The sequence below is a fragment of the Bos taurus genome, chromosome 23 (genome assembly GCF_002263795.3).
Source record: "Bos taurus isolate L1 Dominette 01449 registration number 42190680 breed Hereford chromosome 23, ARS-UCD2.0, whole genome shotgun sequence".
NCBI lineage: Eukaryota > Metazoa > Chordata > Mammalia > Artiodactyla > Bovidae > Bos > Bos taurus.
The window spans coordinates 22,371,316-22,393,007 of NC_037350.1; the positions used below are offsets into that span (position 1 = coordinate 22,371,316).

The 21,692-nt window shown below is 41.0% G+C and overlaps 1 protein-coding gene across 2 annotated transcripts; it reads right to left on the reverse strand.

Moving 5' to 3' along the window:
• Positions 1-241: 241 nt before the first annotated feature.
• Positions 242-21,158, reverse strand: RHAG (Rh associated glycoprotein). Of its 2 annotated transcripts, NM_174171.2 has the most exon segments (10): positions 242-451; positions 1,179-1,252; positions 1,462-1,535; positions 4,120-4,241; positions 4,788-4,925; positions 6,735-6,901; positions 7,097-7,244; positions 8,867-9,017; positions 9,629-9,812; positions 20,968-21,158. In NM_174171.2, coding segments are annotated over 10 exon segments (1,281 nt in total). In that variant the 5' UTR covers positions 21,131-21,158; the 3' UTR covers positions 242-391.
• Positions 21,159-21,692: the final 534 nt, after the last annotated feature.

The window sequence follows — 21,692 nt, forward strand, 5'->3', positions numbered from 1 at the left end:
CATAAATTATTGTTTCATTAGCTTCAGTTATAATCTTTGGGATTGAAGACATAGTATGTACATTAAGGAACTGACATGATTAGAAAGTGCTGGTTTCATTGTAAATCCTCCTCCATGTGGAAAAAAATACAAGAAAATACATGGAATATTCACCCTGTAACTACCCACTGGCAAGAATCCATTTGACCATCTGTTGTATGAGTCACATTTCTTCAATTAAACAATCACTGATGTGAAGAGACAGCTCCAGATTTTGTTAAAATGTTTTCTCACTGGATATGTAGGGCTCAGGATCTATCCATTCCATTCCATATACTCATGGAAGCTGCCATTTTGTTTCAAGTCTAGATAATGGGAAAAGAAGCTGAAGCACAGGATTAGGCTTCACGTTCTAATGGAGGGTAGAGAGAAGTTCATGGAAATGGTTGTCATATTCTTTCCTCTCAGGAACCTTAAGAAAAAAAAAAAAAGATTAAGGCACTTTTTATACTTTCTTTCACTGGGCTTATCACAGGTTAGTATCGAAACAAAGATATTTTCTGTAGTTATTATTCAAGTATAGAAAGAACTGGGAATAAAAATTGTTTGAGTTGGGAAGAAACGAACAAAAATATTTATCCCGCCCATCCTGACTATATTCTCTTTTGCAAACCTGTTCTCTTTGAAAATCCCATTTGAACGCATCCAAGTATCTATCACTCTTAGGCTTTGCAGGAAATAATTTGGAAGAAAATGTCAACGAAATAAAGAGGTAGAAACTGGAGGATGGAAAGAAGCTAATGTTTCGTGAGTCACAGAACTTCTTGTATCCTCACCAAGATTCTTCAACCCTGCATGTCCCACCTGCTCGGTCTACTTATATGTGATGTAAAATCTCACACAGCTGTCCAGGATTCCTATATTTTTATGAGGAGCTTTTTTTTTTTTTTTAATTGCTCTTGGAGGAGTGAAAGGGTACTTGTCAACTAAAGTCTGTTTTTCCTTCATCTAGTTTCTGCTTTGCAAGATATCATAGCTTCTGATTTTATCTTTCTGGGCACATTGTTTCAATTTCTCTCTATAAGTAGGGAGTTCAACCAATTTTGTCATAAGGATGCCACACAGACATCTAGACATGTGGTGGGCAGAACGTTGCCTAGTATAGTCATCATATGCATCCTTAGAACACTACACAGTACCTCCCAATAAACAGAATCATCATAGCAGTCCTCATCAGGTGGCTGTGCCCAGAAAGGAATCTTTAAAATCGCACCTGTGAAAGCAGGGAGAAAATAAGTCATGGTTATGAGGCTGAAAAGGAAAATCAACCTGCTTAGCAATTAAAATACTGTTATAAAGTCATCCCCTGGAGCTTACCTGATTACTGTCAGAAGTGTAGAAAAATTTTGTTTACCAATGTTTAATAATATCTATTATGTTGAGAGCATGAGATAGAGGGAAATGTTTATTTTTTATGCTCACCTGTGATTAGCCCTCCAACAAGTGCTGTTGCAATGGATGAACCTAGCGCGGCTGCCTGACTGACCGTCTTAGTCCTAGGAGGCAAAAAATGCAGAATTGTTTGTCCAAGATGCCTGGCAATAAAAACCGCATCTCCTGAGGGTGTGCATGCCTGCCACCTTCAGGCCAGAGTGCAGCATGACATACCAGCAAACAGTTACTACAATTTTTCTTTAATCTCATGTATTTTCTTTGAAACTCTTAATGTTCACAAATTCTTATAAGCACATATACAAGAACCACCTTTTTCTTCAGAAATGATGAAAATATCTTCCTCAGAAAGGGTTTCAGTTCAGTTCAGTAGCTCAGTCGTGTCCGACTCTTTGCGACTCCATGAATTGCAGCACACCAGGCCTCCCTGTCCATCACCAACTCCCGGAGTTCACCCAAACTCACGTCCATCGAGTTGGTGATGCCATCCAGCCATCTTATCCTCTGTAGTCCCCTTTTCCTCCTGCCCCAATCCCTCCCAGCATCAGAGTCTTTTCCAATGAGTCAACTCTTCGCATGAGGTGCCCAAAGTACTGGAGTTTCAGTTTTAGCATCATTCCTTCCAAAGAACACCCAGGGCTGATCTCCTTTAGAATGGACTGGTTGGATCTCCTTGCAGTCCAAGGGACTCTCAAGAGTCTTCTCCAACACCACAGTGCAAAAGCATTAATTCTTCAGCTTTCTGAAAGCTGAAAGCGCTCAGCTTTCTTCACAGCCCAACTCTCACATCCACACATGACCACTGGAAAAACCATAACCTTGACTAGACGGACTTTTGTTGGCAAAGTAACGTCTCTGCTTTTTAATATGTTATCTAGGTTGGTCATAACTTTTCTTCCAAGGAGTAAGCGTCTTTTAATTTCATGGCTGCAGTCACCATCTACAGTGATTTTCGAGCCCCCCCAAATAAGGTCTGACACTGTTTCCACTGTTTCCCCATCTACTTCCCATGAAGTGATGGGACCAGATGCCATGATCTTAGTTTTCTGAATGTTGAGCTTTAAGCCAACCTTTTCATTCTCCTCTTTCACTTTCATCAAGAGGCTCTTTAGCTCCTCTTTACTTTCTGCCATAAGAGTGGTGTCATCTGCATATCTAAGGTTATTGATATTTCTCCCGGCAATCTTGATTCCAGCTTGTGCTTCTTCCAGTCCAGCGTTTCTCATGATGTACTCTGCATAAAAGTTAAATAAGCAGGATGACAGTATACAGCCTTGACGTACTCCTTTTCCTATTTGGAACCAGTCTGTTGTTCCATGTCCAGTTCTAATTGTTGCTTCCTGACCTGCATGTAGGTTTCTCAAGAGGCAGGTCAGGTGGTCTGATATTCCCATCTCTTTCAGAATTTTCCACAGTTTATTGTGATCCACACAGTCAAAGGCTTTGGCCTAGTCAATAAAGCAGAAATAGATGCTTTTCTGGAACTCTTTTGCTATTTCGATGATCCAGAGGATGTTGGCAATTTAAGCTCTGGCTCCTCTACCTTTTCTAAAACCAGCTTGAACATCTGGAATTTCATGGTTCACGTATTGCTGAAGCCTGGCTTGGAGAATTTTGAGCATTACTTTACTAGCGTGTGAGATGAGTGCAAGTGTGCAGTAGTTTGAGCATTCTTTGGCATTGCCTTTGTTCGGGATTGGAATGAAAACTGACCTTTTCCAGTCCTGTGGCCGCTGCTGAGTTTTCCAAATTTGCTGGCATATTGAGTGCAGCACTTTCACAGCATCATCTTTCAGGATTTGAAATAGCTCAACTGGAATTCCATCACCTCCAGTAGCTTTGTTCATAGTGATGTTTTCTAAGACCCACTTGACTTCACGTTCCAGGATGTCTGGCTCTAGGTGAGTTATCACACCATCATGATACTCATTTGATTTTCTTCTTTTGTAAGCTGTCTGTTAATTTTACCAGAATTTACCAAGATCTTTTACAAGGTATTAAAAAATGTTCTGATGAAAAATATTCCATGATAAAATAGACTTGCAAAATGCTGGATTAGACAAAATTAACAGCATTATTAAAGTTAGGCTGCCATGATTTGGAAAAAATGTCCCCTAAGTATATTAACTTCTCCTTGTTCTATGTTTGCCAATAAACCCAATTTGCATTTTCATAATCTGAATAGACACATGTGAGTAAGTATGCTTGACTCTAGGACAAAGTATTGTATCTACTCTGTGAGATATGTGTGAATTTTGCCCACACATGTGAATGGACTTTCCAAGGTTTGCCCCCTCAACTCCTCTTGAGTAAATTAAATTGTTGCTAAATCTGTATACCCAAGGACTAGACTCTTAACCATGAAATCTACCCCAAATCTGGCCACTGAGCAAGAATCAAGCCTACTTTCTCTCGTGTGTCTATTCAGATTATTAAAATGCAAATTGGGAAATGTTTCTTTGGCCCTCGGTTATGTCTCTTTGGCTTCAGTAAGAACAGTACTTACAAACTGTGGTCTGGATTGCTAAAGAAAAAACTCTTATCACTGGGTTTCTCCAAGAGTGAGAGGAAACAGCACTTGACCTTGGGGAATAGGAAAACATTCTTTCACTCACGAGTCAGATTTCTCCAAGAGTGAGAGGAAACAGCACTTGACCTTGGGGAATAGGAAAACATTCTTTCACTCACGAGTCAGATTCCTCCAAGGCTACGGTGATGATGCCAGCAAGGCCTCCTATCACACCAGGTAAGCCATGTAGGTTATGGACTCCACAGGTGTCATGGATCCTCAGTTTAGTAGTGAAAAGTGGCTGAAATTGTAAAAAGAGGAAGCCTTATTATTTTGTTAGCTATAGAGAGCCCTGTGACTAAAGTAAAGGAACATGCAGGAAAATGTTTATCTCCAGGCCAGTTTCCCATCCACATCTGAAACCCACTTACATCAAAGAATCTGAATACACTGGTGGCAAAACTTTTCATTTCAGTCTTAAGTAGGTGGATGTGACAGTAAGTGATTTTAAGTCCTGCTCATTCTTACCTACTGGTGGGATCTTATATCCTCTGAAAATGGCTCAGAGTCTTTAATTACACAAAGCAAACATCATCAACAAATGTCAACCACAACAAAAACTGAGAAAAGTAATACAAGTAGTTAACATTCAGTTCATATTGTTACAAGTAACGAATATTCACAAAAGAAGGCAAGAAAGAGTAGAAAGCACTGGAACACTGACACATTGAGTGCTCCAAGGAGAGGTGCTTAGGAAAGGACTTTTCATAGGTTTCTCTGCTGGTGGGATATGAGACGGTGATGGGGCAGGTCCAAAGTTTGACTGAGAGTGTCTGTTAATACTTACAGTCAGGAACTTGAACCCAAACACGGAGACCGCTCCTGCAATGCTCCCAATGATCATAGCATAATAGGGGGGAATCTCCATGTCCGCACAAGTGCCCACAGCCACTCCTCCAGCCAGAGTTGCATTCTGAATGTGAACCTGCGTGGAGCACAGAAATGTGAGCGAGAGGAGCTGGAGTTTAGAAGGACTGTAGCAATCTCAGGGTCGATGGATTCCACATACATTCTTTAGTTGGGAGGGTTATGGATTCTTATTTAAGAAGGCTCTTTGTAGTTCCAGAAAGCCTTTCTTCCCAGCAGTTGACCTGTGGTATCTTTCTTATAGGATTCCTTGGTTGTTCACGAGAGATCGAGTTAGTAAGACTAGGGTGGGGAGGGATGTGGCAGAATCAAGAGAAGTTGTGGGAGAGTGGGAATATGCAGCAGTTATTCTGGCAGTGTTCTGCCTCTTTACGCAGCTTTGAAATGCGTTTATGGTTACTGTGAACTGAAACAGGCTTATGGCTGCTGTGTGCTTTGTTGAGTCCTTGATGTTCCACTAATCAAGGACAGGATTTAAAGGCATTGAAATGTACGTATTACACATCAAAGACAACAGCTTTTGCCAAGTGTCACTATTCTGAGAACATCTGAGAATGGAGAAAAGAGGAACCAGTTTCCATTTACCAGAATTCCTCAGAAAAATTATATTCTGGCTGTTCTGCCAAAGGAAAAAAGGTTGTCAGTACTTTTGAAAGAGATCCACTGAGCCATGCATGATTGCTTCTTTTAATTGTTTTCATTTATTTTTCTCATGAAACAATTTGTAGAGAACTGAAAGACATGTTCTTAGCTATGTTTAGAAATATTTTGATACAATATCTTTTTTCTCTCTCAGCTTAGAAAGAGTGGCCGATTTGAGGATTATTCCTTCACTGACATTTCTTTAGCTCATAGGCAAGAAACTAAAAAGACCATTATGGGGGATTTTTTTAAATGTTTTATTTCGAAATAATTATAGACATGTAAAAGTTGCAGAAATATTGCAGAGCATTTCTATATATACCACATCCAGTTCCCCCCAATGTTAACATCTTACATCATCACAGAACTAAGAAATTAGCATTGGTGTACTACTATTGAAGACCTTATTTGAATTTTACCAATATTCCCACTAATATCCCTTTTCTTTTCCAGAATCCTATTCAGGATCCCTGGAGAAGGAAACGGCAACCCACTCCAGTATTCTTGCCTGGAGAATCCCATGGACTGTAGCCTGCCAGGCTCCTCTGACACGGCTTAGCAATTAAACCACCATTCAGGATCCCTCAGTACATTTAGTTGTTATTTCTTTGAAATATTTGCTGTTAGAAAAATAGAACCAACTTGCATTCTCCCACTCTTTTTCTACCCTTATAGAAAGTGCTGTTTCTAAGAAAGATTTTCTGAAAACTTGGGGACAGTTGGCTCTATCGGTAAAGAAACATGTTTCAGATCTTTGATTTTTTGCATGATTATATTCCTGTGTGCATGCTCAGTCGCTTCAGTCATGTCCGACTCTTTGCAACCCCATGGACTGTGGCCTGCCAGGCTCCTCTGTCCATGGAATCTTCGAGGCAAGAATACTGGAGTGGGTTGCCATGCCCTCCTCCAGGGGATCTTCCCAACTGGGGGATTGAAACTTTGTCCCCTGCATCTCCTGCATTGCAGGCAGATTCTTTACCCACTAAGCCACCTGGGAAACCTGACTATATTCCCTGTAAAACTGTAAATTCCTTGATAATATTTTTTTAATTTGTCACAGTACAGATCTGAAAAATAAGGGAATGTTATTTTCAGATTGTTCTCCAAGGTCTGCAGTGTTGTGATTTGTTCGGGCAGCTCAGCAGTGATGCAGAAATGAGTTACTCATCAGAGCAGCCATCAGGGTCACTTAGCAAACTTCCATGGGGGTTAACATGACACTCACCATATTGAGCTTGCCTCGGCTCTCGAGAAGGCTGGAACATGCGTAGGCTGTGACCACGGAGGCAGCAAGAGAGAAGTACGTGTTCACGATGGCCCTGTACTGTTTCTTTGCTTCATCAGCAGTGGCAGAATTAAAGCTAGGCCAAAATATCCATAAGAAAAGAGACCCTGCAGTAAATCACAGAAACGGATATTATTAATCATTCTGAATATGAAAGACAGTCCAGAGGAAGTCGTTTACCTTGGGCACAGACATGCTGTCTTTACTTTTAGGCTTTGTTGTCTAAGAGTTAGGGGGAAAGAGAGGCATTCCCTTGTGTCTGAGCAAATAGACAAGAATCAGGCAACTTCATCCCAACTCACCAATCATCGCAAACAAGTCCGAGTGGTATACAGACTCTTCATTGGGATGTTTTTCTTTCAATCCTGATCGATACAAGATGCCTGCTACAGCCAAACCAAAGTAAGCCCCAAAGGCATGGATGGTCATCGATTCTCCAGTATCAGAGGCCTGAGGGGGGGAAAGCATTCATGTAAATAGAGGTGACACTCAACACAGGAGGGAGGTCATTAAGGACTGCTTCATGCGTTAAACAAAAAAGATCAAGAGCGAGAATGAATGTGTCAGAGAAAGGGGAATAAAACAGGACCATGTAAAAGAAAAGGCACGGGCATTGGAGCAACACAGAACTGACTTTCAGTCCTAGGTCAGGTACTTCTCTGATGTGACTTTAGACAAATTATTTCTACTTCTTCGAATCTCCAGTTGGGTGAAATGGAGAAACGTTACCCAGCCAGTACAGTTGTGGTGGGATTTAGATGGGACCGTGTTTTTCAAGGCCTAGGTCCTTAGTGGGCACTCAATACAGTTCAGGTTACTTTTTCAGGTTACACAGATTCTTAGTGCGATATTAGGCACTGCACCTGATACAAAATAAGCGTGATTTTGCATTCATTGACTCTGCTATGATGACATGAAAACCAATTGAGGTCCAAGATTCATTTGAAGAAATGTATTTTATGTCCCTCTTTAGAACACTGAGTGGATATGATGCAGTTTCCTACAGTTCTTGTCTCTAGAGGGAAAGTTCAGAGTGCCAAACCCAAGGCATTGCTGTGTACTTATGAAAGTAGAAAAATGATACAAATTTGTTAATTTACTTACATTTTCATGCTTGATAAACTCTTACATACCTTTCAGGTCCAGTTTAGCTGTCACTTTCCTCAAAGAAACCTTCCTTGATTCCACAATCTAAATTAGGTCTTCTAGGTATATTTCCTCAGAGCCCTTCTATTTATTTTTCATAGTATGTGTTGCAATTTATAGTAATAATTGTGTGTGTGTTTGTGATTCTATGGGTAGGTGGTTGAATGTATGAATATTTGTTGGATTTCTGTCTCTCCCACTAGACTGTAAACTCTATGAAGAGACGTTTGCAACTGAATCACCAACACATGATACCTAGAAATTTGCCAAAGTATTTGTTATCAAGTCATATGTTCAATAGAAGCATAAATGGACACAAATTTGAGCAAACTCTGGAAGGCAGTAGAGGATGGAGGAGCCTGCTGTGCTGTAGTCCATGAAGCCCCCAAATGATGGACACAATTTAGCAACTGAACAACAACGAGAATAAATAGAATACTGGAGAGTGCCCGAAATATTCAATTTCCCTTGGGGGAATCAAGCAGATTTTCATGGAGGGGAAGACATTTGATCAAAGTTTTAATAAAAGACTTTGAAAGGGCAATTCATTTAGTAGTTGAAATATAAATAGGAATTGGTCATTGATAGAAAGTGTATTTACATAAAAAGAATTGTAGAGCTAGGAAATTCTGGATTTGAATTCAGATTCAGGCAAGTTGGTCATTTAGTATCTGTGATAATCAGTTTCATTGTCTATAAATGAATCATAATAATGCATCATAATACCTGTCTAACACTGTTGTGGTGTCAATGCAATTAGATAATGTTTATAGAATTTCTAGTTTATGATAGTTACTCGAAGGATGACTATGATTATTACTTGCTGTGGTGTCACGGCCACCAAGGTTTGTCCCTGCTTATTTATGGTGGGCATCTAACGTGTGTTGTGCTGTTCAAAGCTAGGTAAGTATCAATTGAACCCTTACCCATAATATCTTAAAAACCAGATATTCATTGGCAGCATAGACAGTAATTTCTAAAATTGTCATGATCAGCATCTGGACTGGACTTGTTTTACCCAGGACAGCTCCAAAAGAAATCAGAACTGTGACTGTACTGAAGTCTGCGTGTATCATGCTGAGGGAAGAAGAAAGAAGACGTTGAAAACCAATGCGCAACTTAAATATGTGAGTTGTAATGAATATAGCATCCCCTTGTCCAGAGTTCAAGCCCCCTCTCCCCATCTGTTCCCTCCCATCAGGTGCTTCTTCCAGACCTACTTTTGTCCTCTCCCACTTCCTTGCCCACCTCCACCTCCATTCACCATGCAATCTTTAGTTACTCTCGCATTTCCTTTAGCCTACCTGTTCTTTACTTCTTTTAGGGTTTTACCTTATTTCTGTTGATCTGATAAATGAATTACCTTCTAGAGCCTTTACATGTCAAAAACAGCCTCAGAAAAATTACTAAAGAAGGATTTTTGCCCTCTCTAGCTAAAATGAAAGGAATAATAATTTTATGGAAGGGGATTTCTTATACCCTTAAGGGCAAATCAGAGAGCATATACACATGAATATATGGCCCAGTTCAGTTGAGCAAGGCATTGATTTAGATCCTTGGATCCCAATGATCTTTGTTTCATGGAAGGGAGACAATCTGCAAGCTAGTTCAGAGGCTGACTTTTAGGAGACTAAGAAGAGAAACAACTGCTCTGAAAACACAATGATTGGAAAGTAATGGGTGCTCACTTTTTCATTTCTATTAGGAATTTCTGTCCGTGGCTACGAAAGATCCCCTGTATAATAGTGCCCCATTGGAGTCCCAGAGCAGCTATAAGTAGGTTGATGCCCACACCACTGAAGCCATATTTCCACAAGAAGGTCATGAGGAAGCCGAACCCAGCGAATACCATAATGTGCACATCTTGGAAGACTGCAAAAGAGGAGAAAGAAAAAGAAATCTGCATAAGGGGAGCACTGAGAAAGTGTGACATCATAGTATATTCCATTTACTAAGTGCTGCATCTTTTTCAGAAAACACCACAAAAGGAAAGTTAACTGCACAGCCAAAGGCTGGGTTGCAGTGCCAGCGTGGCTACTTACCCGCGAGGAGACCTTGGGCAAGTGATTGAGCCTTTTCTTGGAAAACTATGCACTATCATACCAATATGTCTTTCATCCTCTCCCTGAAGAGTTTTCGTTACTTTTCACGCGAGGATACCTTTGCTAAATACAGTACCAGAATCACCTGTTCTTGCAGACTTTCCAAGTACTCCCAGGGAAAATTAATATTTCTTCCAGTTTTCCCCAAACCTCAGCTTTAGCAGTTGTTACATTGGATTACCATTTATTTACCACGTATCATACTGTAATAGTTATCTGATGAGGGGTCCATTACCTGCACTAGATTGTGAGTTTCCCGGTTGAAGGGTTTAGGGCTTTCTTATCTTTTGACCCCCGAATCTGTCACAAAAGCCTGCGTATAAAGAATGAGGCACTATTGACTAAATGATTGAGAAGGTATCTTTACGTCTCAAATAGAAATCTTAACAGATCATTATTTAAGTCATATAGATTGATGTCTTTGTTTACACTCTCTAAACCAATGGAAGGAAGGCTGTATCCTCTCGAGGAACAAATTCTTGACTTAGTTCTGCAGATGGAGGCTGAGGTTCCCCCAACAGTGTCACGTGATCATGTGACCTTGGGCAAATCACCTTGGGCAAGTCACCTCTCCTCAGGGCATTTTGGCGTTCTCATTTGCAAGCCTACTGAAAAGGCTCTATTCCACATTTTCTGGGGCTGTAGGGTTTCTGTCGAGTGACAGCTCTCACTTCTCTCTGAGAAACGCTCTTGTCCAGTCACAGCCCTTCCCTTGGGTCACCTGAACCCAATGACTGGTTCACAACAGCATCCCCTCGCCTTGGGAAAAGAGCCACTTGAAGCTAGACAATCCCAGTCTCAGAGTTTCCTAAGGTCACCTGAGGCTTTCTCTCTCTGCCCGAACCCTTCTGCTGCAGGTATTGATCATAAGACATGCCCCAGTAAACTTCCTTCAGGCTAATGTTGCTCGTAGAGTCTATAACACCTTCCTGGGGGCTCCCCTTGTCTCTGTAGAGCTTTCCTGACTTTCCTTCCGACATAACTTGTATATCACATTTTTTTTAAACTTTGCAAGTTAAATCCGATGCACTAATCTGTAGCAGTGATCATACATCTGGAAGTGGATAAAGATGCTGTGTTTCCAAGGATTCCCAGTATTTGAAAAGGGCTGGTTGGAAGTATGGGAACTCACCCTACAGCCTTATTCCATGACAGATCCCAGGACAAGCAGAGGTTGGCATCATGTATTGAATCACAAGGGTCTTTTGGTGGTCTAGAAGCTAGTCTCATTTGTGCATGAGTTCAGCAAATGTTAAGAATAAAGACAATGAGAAAACCAGACCCAAACTTCTAATTCAGGCACACACAGCATCAGCCTTTTTTTGACCCCATCCAGGCAGTGAGTCTTTTGATCATTTTATTGTTCATTGGCTCCACCTCCCAAGAGAGTCGGTATGAGGAGGGTGAGAAGGGAAAAAATAAATTTCTGAAGATTCTCTTTCCTTAGCAGCTTTGAAGGAGGTCTCAGAGAGGAGAATGCTGCAGTCTTTTTTTCCTAGTGAGATAATGCATACTGGCAACAATTTGACTTATACCCACATTCTGAATGCCCACCTTCATCTCATTGCCTATCCATCCAGAAAACTAATTAATTGGGATTTTACCTGACTTATCAACAGGCAACTGTCAAATTGTTTGGCTTTGGAAATATAGGTGACTATATATATATATATATTTTTTTTTTTTTTCTTTACAAATTGTTTTTACCACTTTTTAATGTAAACGTTTGATTTAGGTCATAGTTGGAGTGGAGCTCAGAGAATATGCCTGACTTACTGACTTGCTATGATTTTATTAGACCTTTCTGAAACTCAGTTTTTCTCCTCTTTTAAAGAACAGTTTGACTTTGATGAAGTCTAACGTCTCTCCTAGCTCTACAACTTCCTTTGCTGATGTTTATTTTATTGATGCATAGTTGATTGATAATATTGTGTTAATTTCAAATGTACATATAACATAATAATTCATACCTGTCTGTCTATATTCTTTTTCAGATGTGCTCCCATCATAGGTTATTATAAGGGTTCCTTGTGCTGAACAATAGGTCTTTGTTGTTCATTTTACTTTGTTTTTAGATCAGACTCTAAGATCCAGGGAAATTAGATAATTTACTTATACTCACAAAGCTAAAATTAGAGTAAGAACCCAGTCTACTGCCTTCACTGGGTTTTTTCATTACTTCAAGCTACTTTTCTAAATTTTTTTTCTTTTTTTCCCCCTAGAGTGCTTTTGTTCCTCCTACAGTCTGCTGATTTAAAAATATGGAGTAGCCAACTAATTTAAAAATTGGCTTAGCCAATTTTTAATGACTCACACTAGGAGGAATAATTCTTCAGATTCCATCCTTCTCCCCCTTTGGTGGTAAATCAGACATTTCCCCCCTTTATTTTTAATTTTTCTTATACAAATTTTTCATACCTACAGAAAAGTAGAAGACTAGTATAATGGACACAAATATATCTATCACCTAGATTTAACAGTTGTTAACATTTTGCTATGTACATGCTTTATCCCCTATTTTTTCTTGAAATATTTTGAAGTAAATAACAGACATGACATTTCACTTCTGAACACTTACGTATCCCTAAAAATTTAAGGACATTTTTCTACACAATCATAACACCATCATCATTCCTGGCAGAATAATCACAATTTATAATTATAATCTAGCACGTCATGTTCAGATTTCCCTAGTTGTCCCCAGAGTAGCTCTTACAGCTGATGGGAAACCAGATATGCTGTAGGAGGGAGGGATGTCCTGCGTTGACGGTGGTCCGATTTTTTTTTCTCCTGTAATCTCATGCTTGTTACTGCTTTTCGCCACAAGGGGGCCTAAGAACCTCAAGAAAGTGAAGTCGCTCAGCCGGGTCCGACTCTGCGACCCGGTGGACTGTAGCCCACTAGGCTCCTCCGTCCATGGGATTCTCCAGGCAAGAGTACTGGAGTGGGTTGTCATTTTCTTCTCCAGGGGATCTTCCTGACCCAGGGATGGAACCCAGGTCTCCCGCATTGCAGGTAGAGGCTTTAACCTCTGAGCCACCAGGGCAGACCCCTAGAACCTCATCTATTATTTAAATTGCTAAAGAGAGCTTACAAAGTTGACTCAACAGATAATGATTCTGTATAAAAGGTATGGATAAAAAGGTTTATAAACAGTTAGGATGATGCATTATCTTTCATCCTGCTCTAGAAATTTATTTGTGGGTAAGCACTAGGGAGAGGGTCATCAAGTCAGTTTTATGGCGCAGTTCAATTATGCTGCATTAAAGGAATTCTTTATGGAAGGAAAAAGGTATTTCTTTACTGGTTGGAATTTCTGTGAAGTACTCTGACAGGTTTCAAAGACTGCCATCTAAATCAGATATTCTCAATAGCTGGCAATTTTTAAAAATTGAATTATAATTGATTTAAAAAATTGTGTTGGTTTAAGGTACTTGATTCACTTTTTTTTTTTTTTCAGATTACATTCCATTATAGGTTTTTACAAGATATTGAGTCAGATTCCCTGTGCTATATAGTAAATCCTTGTTGCTTATTTATTTTAGGTAAAGCAGTTTTTATCTGTTAATTCCATACTCTTAATTTGTCCATTCCTCTCCTCTTCGGTAGCCATAAGTTTGTTTTCTGTGTCTGTGAGTCTGTATCTGTTTTGTATACAGATTCATTTGTATTATTTTTTAGATTCCATGCATAAGTGATGTCATATAGTATTTGTCTGTTTCTGTCAATAGCAGGCAATTTTAGCCTCTAAAGTAAATTTGGCAATGTCTGGTAATTTTATTCTGTATTTTACTATCACATGTAGCTTGGACCAGGATATCTTTGAAAGCCCTGATAACTTTAAAATGTAATTGATGATTTCAACTCTCCTCTTCCACCACCAACCACAAACAAAATGAAACGGAGCCTTCTTTCCCCTCTACCTCCTGTACATGCCTGCTGCCTAGAATGTCCGCTCCTCCCCACACCCGACTTTTTTTTTGGGGGGGGGGCACTCTGTGTGGCTTGTAGGATCTTAGTTCCCTGACCAGGGATTGAACCTGGGGCCCGAGCAGTGAGAGCACTGAGTTCTAACCACTGGACCTCTAGGGAATTCCTCCACCTCCAACGCTTCTTTACCTGGCCTACTTCCAGATGACTTTCAAGGACCAGGCGCTCTGCACAGTGCCGCTGGGCACGGCTGCAACACTGTGGGTGCCCCTCTGGTTTTAGTTCATGTGTTTATGTGCTTGTCTGTGCCCGTTTACCATTTATTCAGATAGACTGTTGAACGAGTACTGCCGGTAAGGCATGCTTCCAGGGGAAAGTGAGTGCAAGCGTTAAGGTAGGAATCTCTAAATGGCTCGTTCCTTGGAGACCCAGCAGAAGGTTTGGCAACTCCAGCTTTTCCGGAGATGCCTAGTTTATGCAGGAATAAATGACTCACAGGTGAGGGCCGCTGAGAATTTGCCTCTTTGGGATTCTAGGGCTCTTATTCAGAGAAAGGATTCTTCTGGATCAGATAGTTAAAACTGTTCAACTCACTCTCGAATTAGAAGCTGGTTGGCTGGTTTGGTTTGGTTTGTTTGTTTTTTAATGACTGAGGGCTGGCAAGCTGTTTGCATGCAGATAGCGATTGGTTCTTCGTGAGTTCCAATCTTTTGAACCATCTGGGGTTCGTCCTGAACTTATCTTTTCTGAAAGTAGTATCCCAGTAGTGGTATCTTTCCTCCCCTACTTTCACATATTCTGTTTTTATATATTTCAAATATTTGGAAAAAATAGTACAATGAAGAGCTATGTACTGTTTCCCTAGATTTATCAGTTGCTAATATTTTCTGTATTTGTTCTCTCTTTCCAGGTATCTCTCTCAAACCATTGAAAAGTATGAGATTTTGCCCTAAACCACTTCAGCGTGAATCTCCAAAGCAAAAGAGCAATTTTTAAAATAACCACAGTATTATCCTCACATCTAAAAATATAACATGGATACAGTAACATCCGATTTGGAGTCTATATTTGAATTTATTTGACTGTTTCCCAATTGTCCTTTTATAGGATTTTTTGACCCCCTTTATCTACTCAAGTTTCATATATTTTGTTTGTTATGTGTCTTTGTATGCATGCTCAGTCGCTCAACTCTTGTGACCCCATGGACTGTAGCCCTCCAGGCTCCTCTGTCCATGGGATTATCCCAGCAATACTGGAGTGGGTTGCCGTTTCATCTTCCAGGGGATCTTCCCAATCTAGGGATCGAACCTGTATCTCCTGCATCTCCTACACTGGCAGGTGGATTCTTCACCACTGAGTCACCTGAGAAGCCCTTATTACATGTCTTTAGACTTTTTTAATTTAGAGTCTCTCACCAGGCTTTCTTGGGTTTCCCTGTGGCTCAGCTGGTAAAGAATCCGCCTGCAATGAGGGAGACCTGGTTTCAATCCCTGGGTTGGGAAGATCCCCTAGAGAAGCAAAAGGCTACCTAATCCAGTATTCTGGCCTGGAGAATTCCATGGACTATTAGTCCATGGGGTTGCAGTCAGACATGACTGAGTGACTTACACTTCACTTCACACCGTGCTTTTTACTGGTGGTATTGATTTGCCTTTAATATGGAATGTACCACAGTTTGCATTTGTTTATTTCACCAAAATTAGAATCAGACTATATATTTTTGGCAAGACTATGAATACAGATGGTGTTGTGCAATTGCCATTTCATCATACCGGGTAGCACATAATTTGTTTGTCTTACTACTGGTGATGATACATCAGACCACTTGCTTAAGACTGTTTTGCCAGATTGCTCCCTGTGGATATACCTTTCATCCTGAGTTGCCCAATCACTTTTTACCTAATAATTTTAGCAGTCATTGGTGAACCTTGCTAGAGTCAATTGTTACATTTTTTAATTTCAAAATTATAATTTTTATAATTATAAATTATATATTTATAATTAATTAGTTGGCATTTGTATATAAAGAACTCCAATCTGATCCCCTTACCCTGCTTTAGGGTATATCTCTATGGACTCGATGAAGCCTTTTTCCTTTGTTTCAGTGTGTTATAATCTATCATCATCACACTATTCTTATTCTTAGTCCTCTGCTGCTGCTAAGTCGCTTCAGTCATGTCCGACTCTATGCGACCCCATAGATGACAGCCCACCAGGCTCTGCTGTCCTTGGGATTCTCCAGGCAAGAACACTGGAGTGGGTTGCCATTTCCTTTTCCAATGCAGGAAAGTGAAAAGTGAAAGGGAAGTCGCTCAGCCGTGTCCGACTCTTCCCGACCCCATGGACTGCAGCCTACCAGGCTCCTCCGTCCATGGGATTTTCCAGGCACGAGAACTGGAGTGGGGTGCCACTGCCCCCCAATTCAGCTAATTGGTGTTCTTTCACGTAGGATCCTGTGTTCTCCTGACACATCCCCGTTAGTGTATACCTGCTTGGTTTACCTTGTGCTTTCTTTGCCATGACCTCCACATGAGGGGAATGAGCCCCTCAGTGGAGAAGGTAGTTAGAAGCCAAGATTTCAGTTCTATTTCTACTCACTGCTTCCAGTTCTTTCACATAAACAAAACTGTTCAACTCAAAGGCAGCATACCAGAGGCCAGCATCTTATTGTTAGATTATAAAACACAGCATGTTAACTCAGTTATTGTAACAATTTCAGGTATCATTTAGAATAGAAGCAAATAATTTCCTAGGAATTGTCTTCTGGCACTTTTAGTAACCCTTTGCCTGTAACATATATCTAGATTGCTGAATCTCTTGTAATAAATGAACTGAAGGAGGAATTCTCTGGCAGTCCAGTGGTTAGAACTCGACACTCTCACTGCTGTGACCTGGATTCAGTCCCTGGCTGGGAACTAAGGTCCTGAAAGCCTTGTCGTGGCCAAACATGAGTAAATAAATAAATAAAATCTGAATAAATATAGGGACCTTCTTAAATGGAGATTTTAAAAATAAATCCTTGTACTAATCTGTTGCTGTATCTTCCGTACTTCTTCAAGTGTGATCAATGGACAATGTAACAAGGTCACACATGGACAAACGATCCACTCAGAGTGACAAGATAGGCTAATGGATTCTAATGTTTAACAGAGGATGAAGAATTCATTGATGTGGTTTTAATGTCCCATAAGCATTAAACACCTTGTGTTTGTAGAATTTCTAATAGTCTTTAAAGAGCCTTCTTCTTAAACTCTACTTTTCTCTAGTCTTTCTGCGTGTTAGCAAGGATTAGTTCATAGTCGTGTGCCTGCGCGCTCAGTCAGGTCCAACTCTTTGCGATTCCATGGACTCTAGCCCACCAGACTCCTCTGTCCATGGCTTTTTCCAGGCAAGAGCACTGAGTGGGTTGTCATTCCCTCCTCCAGGGGACCTCCCACTCCGGGGGTTGAACCTGTATCTCCTGCGTCTCCTGCTTTGGCAGGTGGATTCTTTACCACTGAGCCTCAGCCACAGTCGGGCCTCATTTCTTGTCAAATTATTGGCCTCAACAAAGTGGTCAACTCTTTGCTGGGTGCCATGAAAGCCGAAACCATGGAGTCGAGCTAGTTTCTCTGGGGCCCGTCATTACGTGCCATGTGACGTCGGGTGTGCCACCCACTTCTGTGGTTGTGCCCTGGGATGGGTTCAGAGGCCAGGTCTCTGTGACCTCTCCCCTTTCTCGGCATTGCACAGCTGAATGCAGTAAGTGAGAGGGATGAATAAACTTATATTCAATTGAATTTGTTTCAAATGTAAATTAATATCCCACTTGATTTATTTTTAGAGCTTCCCTGGTGGCTCAGATGGCAAAGAATCTGCCTGCAATGCTGGAGACCTGGGTTCGAGCCCTGGGTTAGGAAGATCCTTTGGAGAAAGGCACGGCAACCCTCTCTAGCATTCTTGCCTGGAGAATCCCATGGACAGAGGAGCCTGCTGGGCGACGGTCACAAAAGAGTCAGACACAACACAGTGACTAACACACTGTTAGTGTGAAAAATTCATGACTTTCAGCATACTGCAATTGAGAACTCTCGTAATGCACTGTAAGCTTCTTAGATGGGAACTGAGCCTTTTCTGTCTTGAATCCCTGTGCTTGGCACAGTGCATGGTGCTAGGCTGCTGCTGCTGCTGCTAAGTCGCTTCAGTCATGTCCGACTCTCAGCGACCCCATAGACGGCAGCCCACCAGGCTCCCCCATTCCTGGGATTCTCCAGGCAAGAACACTGGAGTGGGTTGCCATTTCCTTCTCTGGAGCGTGAAAAGTGAAAGTGAAGTTGCTCAGTTGTGTCCAACTCTTAGCGACCCCATGGACTGCAGCCCACCAGGCTCCTCCGTTCATGGGATTTTCCAGGCAAGAGTACTGGAGTGGGGTGCTTGCCTTCTCCAATGGTGCTGGGCAGGCACTCTCAAATATTTGTTGACTTGAACTTTGCTTCTTAATTAGTGAATGTTTCATAAACTTCCCTCCAGTGACTTATGCTGTTACATAAGTTTGGTGTACATAGGTTGTTTTGAAATGTGGGGAAAAATATATACATATAATCAGTAAAATCATGTCATTTCTAGGGCTGTTCTACAAAGTATTTTAACCAGTGAGAAGGTAGCTGAACTGGAAGATTAGCACTAGGTGGAATTTTACATCTTGAGAGCCACCTCACTGAAGAGAGAACTCTTTTCCCTTTTGCTTTATGATTTATTACAGGTTAGTGAATATACTTCCCTGTGCTAGACGACTAGGACTTTGCCCATTCTATATATAATAGTTTGCACCTGCTAATCCCAAACTCCCAGGCTATCCCTCCCCGACCTCTCTTCCTGCTCGGCAACCACAAGCCTGTTCTCTGTATCTGTGGACCTGTTAGAAAGGAGAACTTTGAATTGTATATAGACTGGGCTGTGGAGAGCACTTTGAATGCAAGAAGACTGTTTTCCATGTAAAATGTCACCTTGTCTTCTGGTTACTGCCTTTCTTCTGGGCTCCCAGGGGCCTCTATTGCTTGAATCCTCCCTCCTTTATCCTGGCCCCTGCCTGTGTCCCAGCCCTCCTGCCCTTACGGTGAGGAAGAGGTTGTGGTGTGTGTGTGTGTGTGTGTGTGTTGTTTCAAAGTACATTGATTGTTAATTATTATTATTATTGACAACTGTGACTTGATGTTTCCTCTGTAAAATGAAAAAGCACCCTGCTCTTGACATCATTCTTTTTTGATTCCTCTCTTGTTTTCATGTATGATATAGCTGATATAATAGAAAATCCTGTGAGCAATACTTTCAAGTTGGAGCCAGAAGAATAGATGATGAAATGAAATGTACAGAAGCGCACAGAGTTGAACAGAATTCTTTTCTGTTTTGGTGTTCTTGAACTTGCAAATTGTAAAATTCTTGCATCCCAAATCCTTTCGGATATCTCTGTAAAGAGAACTAGATGTGGACTCAGAGCCTCTGACTTACAGCCCTAACTGTATCCTTTACTTGAGATGGTGCATTTTGACTCAGCAACTCTAGGTCATAATTTCTACTCGAGAATGCCCCCCATTATATATGTTCCCTCAAAAAATGTAGAAATAAAAGAACAAATGTCACATTGTTTTTGAAAAGCTTAGAGATAGGCTGTAGAACTATAATAAATATTGCTATTAGAATAATTTAATACAATTTAACATTTAATAAATAATAAATTATTTATACCTCACTAAAAAACCAGTCTATATAATAGGATTATGTTACTTCCTCCCCCCCACCAGTTAACAAGGTGAGGAGTATGCCTGGCTCATCATAGGCAGTCAGTAAATGGTAATTATTATTGTTATACTAAATATTTCGTAACCTGTTCTTCCAAACTTGAAACTAAATCCTTTCTTTCTTTCAGTCGCCATTCCCAGGGAAGGGTTCTGCTTTTAAACTATGTTGGGTGCTCACAATTCTATTCTCATCTCAGAGGAACAGTCTTCCTTTCAGAATATTATAAAACCCTCAGTACAGCATTTCCAGGGCTTCCCTGGTGGCTCAGTGGTAAAGAATCTGCCTGCCAATGCAGGAGACGTGGGTTCCATCCCTCCGGTAGGAAAATACCCTGGAGAAGGAAATGGCAACCCAGTCCAGTATTCTTGCCTAGGAAACCCCATGGACAGAGGAGCCTGGCGAGTTGTGGTCCATGGGGTCACAAAAGAGTCGGTCATGACTTAGTGACTAAACAACAGTATCATTTATATCCTGTATCATCCTTAATATCCCTTCTTATACCTTAGGGCTCTCACATGAAATCCAGGTTCCCTTTCCCCATTACATTTTGTTTCTAGTTTCTCCTCCAAAGTTAACTCTTAAGTCTTTTTTTTCAGTGGGGGAGGGATATTTTTATACCTTGCAGAACTAGTAATCAAAGAAAAGGCAAGGTCATTTACCTAAATGGGAAGGAAATCTAGAAAAGAGGGGATATATGTATACATATAACTGATTTACTTTGCCTCACGACAGAAACTAACACAATATTGTAAAGCAACTATGCTGCTGCTGCTGCTGCTGCTAAGTCGCTTCAGTCGTGTCTGACTCTTCAGTCGTGTCTGACTCTGTGCGACCCCATAGACGGCAGCCCACCAGGCTCCCCTGTCCCTGGGATTCTCCAGGCAAGAACACTGGAGTGGGTTGCCATTTCCTTCTCCAAAGCAACTATACTCCAGTAAAACATTTTTTAAATTAAAAACAGAAAAAGAAGGTCAAAAATCGATCAATTAATTCAATTCTCAGCTTCTTGTTCTGATAGTTTCACACATACGGATTCTGTCCAAACACATGAACTGCAGAGACCAAATGTCCCAGCATAAACTTATATACCCTTAGCACTCAGAACTGTCACATAATCCTACAAGGGGCTCCAATGTAGAGCGCTACAGGTTACAATATCCACAGACCTCCCATTCTGAGAACCCAAAAATGTACAATAAGAAGCACGGCTCACTCACAAGGATACGATTCCATGGTTTTCTCCACGTCCATGGCAGCTGACTCAGTCTCGTTGGGATTCCTGGAAGTGTTCACACTCGTTTCATACTGAACAAATAATGCAAATAAAACAATCATGACAACTTCCAGGCCAATGGCCATGAGAGGGAACTTGAACCTCATGTTTGTGGCAAAGGACAGAGGCACACTGAGGCTTCCCGGGCTGTGGGAGGCTGATAAGGCAGAGGGGCTGCGCTGCGTGTGGAATTAGGCTATAAGCTCAAGGCACTCCAGTGACGCTGCAAGAAAAAAAAGGGGCAAGACTGGTGAAAACGCCCATCCACTGGAGAAAACTGTGCTCTGTAATCAGATTGCTGTAAATGCTGGTTTGAAGAAAATATGGTGTAGATTGACAGCAGCCCGCTGACAGAAATGATCCTTTGCACACAGTGTCTAAACTCTTTTTTCTTTCTATTACATTTTAAAATTAAAAATGCTGTATACCAAAATGATTAAGTTATATATATATATATATATATTTATATACATCAAAGTATATATAAGTCCCTTGGAGAACAAGGATATCAAACCAGTCAATCTTAAAGGAAATCAACCCTGAATATTCATTGGAAGATCAGTTCAGTTCAGTTCAGTCACTCAGTTGTGTCCAATTCTTTGCGACCCCGTGGACTATAGCACTCCAGGCCTCCCTGTCCATCACCAACTCCCGGAGTTTACTCAAACT